This window comes from Protomyctophum parallelum (genome assembly GCF_964188405.1).
Source record: "Protomyctophum parallelum genome assembly, chromosome: 6".
Lineage (NCBI taxonomy): Eukaryota > Metazoa > Chordata > Actinopteri > Myctophiformes > Myctophidae > Protomyctophum > Protomyctophum parallelum.
In genome coordinates, this window is record NC_139701.1 from 24,595,579 (window position 1) to 24,607,723 (window position 12,145).

Sequence of the window (12,145 nt, forward strand, 5' to 3'; positions counted from 1 at the left end):
TGAATAACTCTCCAGGACCAGAATAGACTTGGTGGGGGGTTCGGGTGTCCCGAGCTGGTAAGACTGAAATGGAAAGTTGGAAAGCCTGGGAAAAAAAATGTCAGGGAGATTAGGGGGTCAGATTTCCCCTCAGCCTGGGGCCTTACAGCCTGGGGCCCTACAGCCTGGAGTCTACCCCTTGAGAGTCTGGGGAGAAGGCCAGCTGGAGCTAGATGGGGCAGAGAGGGAGAGAGAAGTGTTTGAAATAAAGAGATCTGCCCCCCAAATACTCATAAAACATAAGTACTGGCCTGGAATGGAATGGCCGTTCAACGTCACAGGCGGCCGTGCAAACTTCACAAAGATGAAGTGAATACGGGCCTTGGCCTCTGTTTGACTCCGGCAGCCTACCAACACATTCTCAGCCAATACGTCAATTAAGACAATAATACATTCACTCCTTCTGGATACTCGGGAGGCAGAGACACAGTGTCGGAGGCGGGGTGAAGGGCCAACCTGCAGAATCTGAGAATGCAAATCTGAGTCGAGGGTGGGCTGGTGAAAATATATCCCAGCCTTGATGTGTGTGGTCACGGTCAGTGTGTTGACTGGCCGTGACCTGCATGGAAAGGGGTGACGACAACAAAAGGTCCCCCGTCTGTACCGTGTGCGGTGTCCAACGTCCCCCGTGGAAAAGCTTGGAGAGTAGAGGTTTTAGCTGAAGTCTGTAGTTCACGAGGCTAGGCAGTAATGCTTTGCTTAATTTTAATTCCCTGAACAGCTCGAGTTGTCCCACTAACAAGCAACCTATATGGTACGGGTGGTAATATGCCCTCCACGATATTATCGTGGAGATATTGTATCATGGAGATATTTACCACCATATCGCCCATATCCCCCACATTTAGGCCTATACCGTATCTCCTAGCTACATACTAGTGTCAACCCAGTGTGCATGTGTTTGAGGGGGTGAGAATAGACTCTTCCCACGCAAATGCCAACCTCTCATGATTATAATGGTAACACGTCAGTGTGACAGCGGACATATGAAGAGAAGAGCGGCGGTGGATTGGGTTACTGTCCACTGGGGGTGGGCAGGGGGCTACAGTGGGGTTTAGGAGGGAGGGGGGGGGGGGGGGTCAGCAGCGGTGCCAACCTGCCATCCAACTGACAAAGGTGAAGATTTATGAAACGGCTACTCCTAGACCCCTTCTCCTGTCCCCTTCTCCTTTCACCACGAACAGAACCAAGGCTTTACGTAATGCAACAGGACCCCCAAACAACACTCACTCCATACCTAACAGTGTAAAAAGAAGCCCAGGAATGGTCAGAGTTCATATCGGGTGCAAGAGTGCAGGGTTTAGCCCTTATTTCATTTTTGAGTGTGTCAAACCCCCAAAGAAAGTTGAGCCGTAAATTACTACCAACCGTATCCTTGCCTGGCCACTGGCCGGCTCAGAAATCGTTAAATAAGGTTGTAAGCCGTATTCAGTCATAGGCATAGAGACTGATAACAGTGTGGCTGTGCTCCTACGTCTCACCACCCCCCCCCACCATGAAGGGAGCCACTTACCACTAAATGGCACCCGTGCCCTGCCCGACATGTGTTCTCAAATAATTAGTACAGCTCCGCCTGCGTCATGTTAGGTTTCTGATTTATTCAGAGTTGACCTGGCACACAGGCCGCTCCTCCGGATACCAAGAAAACATTTACCTCCTTAACTGGGAAGGAGACACGGTAAATTAAGGGTAAAGTGTCGGGACCCAATCGTATTGATTACACGTTTCAACACATGCTCCTCGAGTCCCCTTGCGGATTGGAAAAACATACTCCGACCCCCTGCGAGGACGCACTGCACACACCAGCTCACCTCAACGGTACACCAATCATCTGATACAATGAGAAGACAACTAGACAGCTGGACCACACATTCATCTTTCATAATCATGTATTTATCCCTATTCTGGGGCATAATCTCTTAAAACCGATTCAGAGCTCTGCAGCTGAGTTTAAACAAAGACGCACCACCGGAAGAGTGGGGCTGAAGGAGAGTGAACGGGCCGACATCCGGTCTACACACGGACACGGGTGTTGCTCCCAGAGACAATTACTTATATTTACTGATGGGTTCTGAGATTGAAGCTCATAATGTCTAGCAACACGTTGCTTTGTGATCAGCTATTTTCAGCAAAGAGTTGGTACCGTATACGGTCAATTAAGTTAAGAGGGTTAAGTGACTAAATTCCATGGAAACTTACTGAAAAAACTAAATTCCAAATCCATCTAATCACACCACCAAAGCAGCACTCCAGCAAAGGTGTGGATATGTTAATGTTAGTTCTGTGCTTTGCGTCTCCACCCCGTCCAGGGTCCAGGTGTGGATATGTTAATGTTAGTCCTGTGCTTTGCGTCTCCACCCCGTCCAGTACAGGGTCCTGGCCGGGTGGTCTATATGTTAACCCTAACATAAGTGTTGTCGATCGGTGATTTAATTACAGCCAGTTGACAGTTTGATGAGTAGCTGCAGAGGGTGGTTGTCCTGGGGAGCAGATGGCGGTGGGGGACGCGGTTACGCGGTTCACCAGTAGTGAGATAGGTAACGGGGCCGTAAAGCTGGCATGCGTGTTATTTTGGCCCCCGGGACATTTATCAAAATGCCAAATGTTAGCGTGACTCGCAGGCAGGCGGAGTGAACTATATACAGTAAGAGCTTGTCCTCACAGTGAAGTGAAGTGCTCACAAAACATCAAACCGTTTAAATATAGAGGGGGAAAAATGCACCGCATGCATACACACAAATGTGTGTTGGTTATGTTCCGTTTACTGTGTAACACATTTGCACATGGATAGAGCATACAGAATTTTCACTCATTTTCTCTCATTCATATACACAAACATGAATACAAATATACACTAATCACTCACAGTTGCCCAGCTTACACGTCAATATTAATGTATAAATGTGTGTGTGTGTGTGTGTGTGTGTGTGTGTGTGTGTGTGTGTGTGTGTGTGTGTGTGTGTGTGTGTGTAAATTGGGTTGTATGAGATGTTCACAAGAGAGAGTGAAAAGACAGACAGACGGATAGGAAGAGAAGACAGTGGTCCACCTGTTTGACACAGAGGGCCTGAGAAAGTGCAGAGGAATGAGCAGAATGTCAGTGTGTGTGAGTGCTGAGTTTGGGTCCAGACTATGTGACTGTGTGTGTGTGTGTGTGTGTGTGTGTGTGTGTGTGTGTGTGTGTGTGTGTGTGTGTGTGTGTGTGTGTGTGTGAGAGCAAGGGGGAGGGGGGAGACTGTCCAACTGATAAAATTATGGGAGCACTATGGAATGGCATTTCGAGATCGGTACTTAGAAAAACAGCTGATGGTAGCCACACACACACACACAGTAAATACCACCACCCCACAAACATATTCACCCACCCCTCTCACATACACGTCACACACACATGATGAAAACTATTAAAATCATTTGGGAAAATTGGGACCGACAATGGCACACACAGTGACGCATGTGAGCATAGCAGCACCAACTGCATAGTCCCAAACAAACAGACCCAGTGATTTAAAGCCCATGTCCCCCTATATAAGTGTGCAATGCACAGATCTGTACTGTACAAGTAGCAGAATGTGTGTGTGTAAGAGAGAGAGAGAGAGAGAGAGAGAGAGAGAGAGAGAGAGAGAGAGAGAGAGAGAGAGAGAGCGGGGGGTCGTGGTGTCAAGAAAAAGTGGAAGAAACTGGAGCAAGTGCGAACCAGTGAGTGCTACCATGGGGCCGGCGCGGTTCCGGCGAGCTGCCCCGTGTCCAAAATGGTTGAGAAATTACACAATTACCAAATTACCATTTGGGGTTCCCCTGGGGGTCCCCCTACTTAACTGTACTGTAGCCTACTGTACTGTACTGTCACTGTACTGTATACCACCCCAAATCATCATATATACAGTTAATATATGTGTGTGTGTGTGTGTGTGTGTGTGTGTGTGTGTGTGTGTGTGTGTGTGTGTGTGTGTGTGTGTGTGTGTGTGTGTGTGTGTGTGCGCGCTCGTGCGTGTGTGTGATAGGCTGCGCAACAGTGACACTTGGTTGTGAAAACCAACCAAACACCATTTTGTGCGCAGACAGACAGACCGACCCAGCCAGGGACCAAGGGACACACATAGCTGTCTTTAGGAGTGGTTGCACCACTCAAAAATGTAACACCAGGCCGAAAGTGTTTGCCGAAAAAGGCCATTTGGGGCTTTATGCTGCGTGCATGATTTAAGGGTTTATTTTAGGGCCTTGATAATCAGTTAGGACAAGAGTAACTTAACCACTGTCAAGGCTTAGATATGGTGACGGTACTGTATGTAACCGCATCGGACCACAGATGTCACTCGTACCCGTAAACAATATCGGAATACAATATTGGATTTCATTGGAAATGTTGAGCTTTCAGCGAGTTCGAATTAAGATTTACTCGGCTGGGATAGAGTGACACATGCATTTTGACAAGCATGGGGCTCTGCAAAAAACAGGGGCCAAGAATCCCTGATGCTAGTTTTAAGTAAATGTGCACATGTGGTCGCACATCTACTAATGTAGTACCAGGGCTATTTATGAACTAATAAGAATCAATCAAATTTGGAAATTTGGAAACTAAGAAGATTAATGGGATACTTGTGTCCCAATGCGTCTGTTATGTGTGTGTGTGCGTGTGTGTGTGGAGAAAGTGGAAAATGTCAGTGAGAGTTGGGTCTGACAGACAGCATTCGCATGATTTATGAACGAAATAAACGGGGCTCATCGTCGACGCGGTAACAGGACCCCTGAGAGAGGCGGGGTAGGGTGTAAGGGGCAGTGCGGGGGGGGGGGGGGGGGGGTGCAGGGGTGCAGGGGGACCAGGCTTCGGAGGGTGAAGGTTTGGTATGGAGGTGGTGGGGTGTGGGGGGTTACGGTAAGTTGACGCTGAAGAGAGGGGGGCTTGGGGTCAGACGGGAGCTGCTACTGCTGTGGCTACTGTGTGGAGTGGACTACTCCTATTCGGCCGGACACACAGGTCAATGCTCTGACCCTCCCCTGCGCGCGCGTGCGCGTGCGCGTGCGCGTGTGCGTGTGCGTGTGTGTGTGTGTGTGTGTGTGTGTGTGCATGCACATGTGTCAGCCTGACAGCGAAAGAGATCGGGCTCACCCGCCATGATTTATGCAAACAAACTGACAACAGAAACGGCAGTAAAACATTAGCCAGTGTACACATTTACCTCCAGCCACTGATTCCGGGGCGATAAGAGGAACGGAGTGTGTGTGTGTGTGTGTGTGTGTGTGTGTGTGTGTGTGTGTGTGTGTGGAATGGACCATCAGATACTAATTAATGTTGCTAACTCTCCTCAGTGCATGCGTTCACCGTATGAGCAATAAACTAACACACAAACACACGAACACAACACAAACATCATGCAGCAGACACAAGCCCAACACACACCGACACCGGCTCCGTCCGACGCGACGCGTTGCCGCCTGGAAAATAGAACTGGTTCTATCGGCGCGCCAGGCGAGGCGTCAGCGCGTAACGGACGCCGCCGGTGTGCGATAGGTTCATTGAAAATAATGGAGGCGGCTGTTTTGACGCGCGGCGGTCGCAGACGGTGTGTGATGGGCTTCAGATACCTCCAAACACCAACGTTTGGCTGCATCAACTCTCGTCTTGACCCGCTAACCTTTGACCTTTCTTGCCCTCCGACCCGTCGACACACACCTCTTGAATGGACCACGGGGTGCAAGTTCCGACCAGTAGACAGAAGGTTATATATCTCCTCAATCCTTTAAGACCTCAGGTCGATTCTGAAAAATGACTTCTAAATCAGTAGTCCTCAAACTTAGTCGTAATTCAAAATGATCAGTTTCAAGATTTTTCTAAAATGTCCAAAAATAGCAGCTTGTACATCTGCTATTTTTGAATAGCCAACGCTAAGATCTGAAATGACACAGATGTTTTAATGGGTTAAGAGTCAATCATAAACATAGCCGATTATTTTATTTCTGCAGCACATGTTGATTGTGAAGTCCACCATATTAGATTATGTTCTAGATTGTAATTCTCACTGTATTATTATTAATAATCCCTAGTAGTCATACTATACATGGCATGCACCAACTACATGCAGAACTTGGGACTCTGACCGAGACTAGGACCATGCTTAAATTGGGGATACGTGAAAAATAGTCCTTGCATACCGTATGCTAGCGGTCAATGCCCATGTGTAATTTCAGATGGATGGTCAGCCAACTGAGGAGAAAAATGGACTGAGGACAGTAGGATAGGATAATATTCAGATCCAGAAAGAGAAGATGATGTTTAAGCAAATGTTGTGTTATTTCAGCTGAAGAGTTAAATTAACACTCAGGATTTTACAGTGTAAATGATTATAGATTGCATTCATACAATAGTCGAGAGGACTTAACAGAACAGAGAAGTCTGCTAGAGCCAAAGGCATGAGAATACAAAGAGTCACAGAGGAAGAATTTGTGGGGGTGCAGGCTGGATGAGGGATGGCGAGCGAGAAAGAGAAACGAAAGTGAGTGAGAGACCTTCACCACTCCAAAAGCTTGTCACATGGGGGCCGAAGGCGCATGGCTCAGCACTCTTCCACTCTGTGTTCTGTCCGTTCTTGACATTTATCTGCTTTATTAGTTTATCTGCGCTTCACGGCTGTCTCTGGTCACAAACGTGTGCACACAGGCACACACATTTTGTGGACACACGTAGGCACATACATTCGATGACACACACACTTAGATGCATGAACCCATGTGTGCGCATGCACAGTCGCACACACACACACACACACAGCTCTGCTCTTCTCGATTCATTACAGCCCTAACTGCTCACTTAGGTTTATGCCCTCTTTAAATTAAACCGCAGATAACCGAGCACCTAAATAAACGCCCTGAGAGGAGGCAGAACACTAGCCATCCAGGAGGAAATTAAGAGACATTGTTTGTGTGTGTGTGTGTGTGTGTGTGTGTTGTGTATTTTCATTATGTGTGAGCGGTCGCCGGTGGGGAGTTCTATGTGTGGTCATAAGGTTGGATTTTAACGGGCCCATCTGTAAGACTCTGCTCCCCATCATTAGTAATTCAATTTGCTCTTTATTAGCGTCTCTTATCTGCGGTGCAGATGGCTATACAGGCTACTCCGCTCGCTCCGTCTTCCTCTGCCTTCATCCCTTTGTACTCGCACGCCCCTGCCTTTCCCCTCCATGCTCTGCAACTTTACCAGAGAAAACCTTTGCAGCCTTCTGACGGGCCATTACGGGTCCAGTTTGTGTGCAAAGAAATACTTAAATAAACAGGGGGAAATGTTGAGAGAAAGGGGGGGCATTGAAGGGGATACACAAGAGAAGGGAGGAAGAAGTGAGCAGCGGAGAGGCGGGGCTGATAGACACACCCGCCACGGGCATGAATAAAGCCTAATGTTAATAGTGATGGCTTTTCTAATGCCTTCTGACTCCATTGACTGGAGTTGGGGGTGGGTTGTTGAGATTACATTGAGATGGGACGCAAGGGGACGGCGGGTACAGGCAGAATGACCATAGGGTTACGGGGGGGGGGGGGGGGTTGAGATGAGAGGAGTGAGAGAAAGAGTAAGAGAGAGGGAGCGAGAGTGTGTGTGAGAGAGAGAGAGAGAGAGAGAGAGAGAGAGAGAGAGAGAGAGAGAGAGAGAGAGAGAGAGAGAGAGAGAGAGAGAGAGAAAGGGATGAAGGGCCCAGGGAGGTTGTAAAAACACTGATTGCTTTCCATCAGGTTGAGCCTATATTCTACAGTTCGTTAAAAACAATCCAATTTGCAAAAGGATAATTATGCATTAGCTCCTTTTTTATCTACTGGGGTGGGGGTGGGGGGGCAGTGCCGTGGCTTGATAGTGGCCGCTCCCCGCCTCCACCTCCGCAAATTACCCACTATCGGCACTTGTTCACCATCACAGTTGAATTGGGCAATCAATTAATCCCCCACCCACCCCTCACGGCCCACACACAGGCCTCACCAACATTCACCCAACACAAAAGACAAGTGTGTGATGATGCCCTCTGCTGGAGAGTGATAGAGATGCATAGCCATAAGAATCGTGGGCCTGTCTTCTGAATAAAGGGGGGGTGCAGTACTTAGTTTAGACAGTACTTGGTTTAGACTAGTCATTGGTTAGACCAGCCATTAGTCATACAACTACGAACTAACTCAAACCCTCACCCTAACCCTAAACTCCCACGGGGCAGCACACCTAAACTTAACCTATGTCTAACCAATGACCTAAAGGGGCCCTTAGGAAGAACACAGACTGATATCTCAACTCTTTACCAGGATTAGATTAGATACAATTCTTAGTCTAACCTGAACATCAGTGAACCTCAATCAACCCACACCTCAGCTGCTATCAGAGAGTTATTTGAAGAGTGAATGACAGTGTGTGTCAACTTCAAGTAGGTATAAACAAGAAATTATCACATAGTGATATTTGTCATGTGAAAGAAGCACCGTCTCCGTTGTGTTCTTGTCTCCATTGTGTTCTCCCCGCCATATTATTATGATTATTATTTTAGTAACGTGTATGTTTGTGTGTCACAACCTCGCGCCTCACGGCCGTTGTTTGCATTCGTTTCCGACGTTCTGTGCGTGGTTCAATGACTTGTTTTGTTGTGCAGCTGTTGTCGCTTCGAGGCTGTGGCCTGTGGTGGTAAAGCTTGCTCGCAATGGTGCGGAAATCTGCCCTTTCACGGTGCGTGTGGCATAGCTTAGGAGACAGGCAATCATACTACACTTCCATTGGCTTATGCAGCGTGTGTGGTAGCCAATCAGGCTAGGCCGTCAGTATGACTAGGACCTAGTCATACTGACAGCCTGATGAAATGTAGACGACATCGTCTACATTTCATGAGCGATCATTAGTCAGGTTTCACCTGACAAAAAAGGTGGGAAAAAGTAGGAAAAAAAGAGCCGTCTACAATCACTTACCTGTCCTGCAGGAGGCAGGGGAGAGCCGACGCAGTTTATGCCTCCCAAAAGACACAAGTTCCCTGGAGGGGGTTGACCTTCCACCTGTGGGGCTCTTAGATGAGGGTTGTACCCGTCCCCGGAAGCTGTGCCTCCCGCTCCCCATCATCACTGGTGACCCCACTGTGGTCTTCCTCTCCACCAGAGATCCACTGTGGACCACAGGAACACACACAGCATACAGTTGGTCATTTAACAGCTCCATTCAATTCAATGGGCTTCATTTGCCAAAGCAGAAAGTGGAACAATACAATCAAAACAAAATGGATGTACAATTGAAAGTGAGAATATGCAATAAATCTATTTCTATGTACCAAGATCACTCGATGTAGATAGTGCAGGAATACACAGTGATGTAACTAGGTTTTCAATGTAATGAGTCCCGGGATGCAGGGATGGTCTTTTAGATGAGTCCCAGGGACATTTTATGAGTCCCACTTCAACAACGTTAGGAGTCATATTTGTTATTTTTACAAATTGCAGTATTTAACTCCAATTTAATTTTATATGGTTATAATGTGGTTATATTCATGTAGAAAACAGAAGAAGAAATGATTATTATAACTAAAGCTATCAAAATAAACTAGAATAGAAAACAGTACAGTAGTACAGTAGTGCATCCCGTGGATGCAGAGGTCGTTGTTTTGTTGCGTCCCTTAACTATAAACTGCGTTTTGGGATGCAAAATGCACCCTATTTTAATCTCTAATACACACAATGATTAGTCTTTAGGGTGGTTGTGTTCCATTTTATATCCTTCTCCTATCACAGCAGCTCGCGAATCTTGATGCTGCGTTTGCACAGCATTCAAGTGGCAGGCTCACCATTATTACAGCACTAAATGTAAATTTATTTTATATTTAATGCTACAGTCAAACAAAAGTCATACTTTGCTACCACCTACTGACAAAAGGCAGTATTGCTTAAGTCTGGACTGGTGTCTTAACAGAACACAGAGGACAGGGAATGTATTCTTCATTGAAGATTAGACAGATGGGCGTGTTCTTGTTGGTCCACCTCACCTGCTAGGAAATCTCCTGATGATTTTCATCCGGCTGCGGAGCTTGAATCCAGAGGACGAGGGAGAGGTGGACTGGAGAGCAGCACGCTGAGGGAGAGATGCTTTATAGCTTTTCTCTGAGATCCAGTGGAAGGTGGACCCCCGACGGGCTGTCGCGCCTCCGGCCACTGTCCCAGCGGTACTCTGGCCGCCTGCCTTCCAACGGTAACGGCTGATGGGAGAGCCACCGGCAGAGGAGGGCCCCATGCCCTTCCTGGCCTTGGGAGTGAGAGCTGGGCTAGGGTTTCTGAGCTTGGATCCGCTCACTCCCTTCTCCAAAGCCCTCTGTGGAAGAGCTACAGATCTCGGGGACAACTTTTTGAGAGACAGCTTGGCTTGGCTTCCGACAGTTGAGGAGGATGAAATCCAGGTGTACTTGGAGGTCTTGGGGGCTCCGGCGGCTTGACTCAGCTTTCGAGGCAGCTTCTTGCTGGGGGTTCTTTTGCCTACAGTGATTAGGGGCAAACGTCCACTGGCCGTTGAAGCATTTGAGATGGAGGTCGGAGCCTGGCTCAAACCTCTTTCAGGGGACTGAGGTGGGGTTCTAGCCTGTGGGGACACCTCTCCTCCAGTGCCCGGCCGGCTCCTCACCCAGGTGAACATGGATCGTTTCTGAGGAGATGCGGCAAGCTGGGCTGTGCTGGTCTTAGACCTGGGACTAAGGGAGAGTTGTTGTTGTGGTGCTCTGGGCAGAGCAGATAGAGCTGGTGTGGATGTAGCAACTGGGAGAGTATCGGAGGCTGTCATGGTAACGGTTGGTTTAACCTCTGTGGGCTTCCTCAGAAGACGTGGTTTGATCTCCACCTTGTTGCTGCTCAATTGTGTCTGGCCAGAGGTATTGGTCTCGACTGAGGAGGTGACATCTACTGAGCCTCTGTCCTTCCCATCTGCAGCCCTCTGCTGGGGATCTGCAGTCTGTCTCTGGTGGTCTTTCTGCTGGGCACCTTTCAAGCCTGAACTTGCATGATCTCTAAATGTTATAGAATTGGTCGCTGGTGCAGCTATCCCTTTACACACCTTTGTACAAATTCCTCTAGATAAACTCCTTGATGCAACTACTCCACTCCCTGTGCTGGTGATCTTCTGCCCCTCTCTATTTCCAGGAGGAATCCCTGATGATAAAACAGCTATTTTGGCTGTATCAGACTCCCCTCTGCCAGGGACCTTGCTGCTGTGGCTGGGCAGTGTAGTCATGTGAGATGTGCCTGCTTCTTTCAGGGTACCAGCTAAAGGGACAGGTGGTGTGGCGGATGCAGGGGGCTGTCCTATAGAAGACTGTGGGGTCTTGTTACTGAGAGAATATGTCTTCCTCCAGTGTCCATGGGGTTGGGGGCCATATGAACTTCCCCTGGAGCTGTGTGGATGGATAAAGGATGTGCTCTGACCCCTGCCACTGGCCAAGACAGGTCTTTCTGCATACCACTGGTGTGTGCTACTAGACGGGGCATCGCCATGGACATTCTTGTGGTTGTTGATGAGATCTACAGTAGGAGTTGACAGAAGGAATTGTGATTCAATTGTACATTGGCTTGTATACAGACCACACCATATATTCTTACAGTCAAATTATTATAAAAAGTAATATAGTCAATATGTAGCTAGCTAGTCACAAGAGAGAAGCACATAATCGTGGAGGCGAATAACGGACACGTCAAAACGTTTCTACTGCTAACTGTTAGCTTACATGTTTTTATCAAACGTCAAATGAAATCAAAATGACAGCATGCATTTTTAAGTGAACGTAATTGTCTGCATTAGTCTCCATACTATTTGCTACTCGTACACATTCATTGATGCTTTAAACATACAACTTACTTTGAAGAAGTTCAATTTGTCTTTTCAACGCTTCTCTCTCCTCCATATTTACCTTTGGAACGGTTTCGTAATCAAGTTGCGCCGACAGGACATGACGTCATGAACATGAACGGTGAAAGCATAGGGTACATTTTTGCCATGATCCGTACTGCAAGCGCAGTTCTCAGACATAATTTGTACATTGTCAATAGAGACTCAAATCTTCTTTCTTTCTTTCTTACACTCTTTCTTTCTTTCTTTCTTTTCCATTTTCCATTTTCCAAC

At 47.6% G+C, this 12,145-nt stretch overlaps 1 protein-coding gene across 1 annotated transcript in view; it reads right to left on the reverse strand.

Moving 5' to 3' along the window:
* The window catches only part of zc3h3 (zinc finger CCCH-type containing 3), a 72,105-nt gene extending 60,176 nt beyond the window's left edge, over positions 1 to 11,929 (reverse strand). The window contains exons 1-3 of the mRNA XM_083766888.1: positions 11,882 to 11,929; positions 10,029 to 11,547; positions 8,968 to 9,158 (exon numbers count right to left, since the gene is read on the reverse strand). Of these exons, the coding sequence (XP_083623014.1) occupies positions 8,968 to 9,158; positions 10,029 to 11,547; positions 11,882 to 11,927 (1,756 nt within the window). The 5' untranslated portion in view covers positions 11,928 to 11,929. The remainder of the gene's footprint in view (positions 1 to 8,967; positions 9,159 to 10,028; positions 11,548 to 11,881) is intronic.
* Between the last annotated feature and the right edge of the window lie 216 nt (positions 11,930 to 12,145).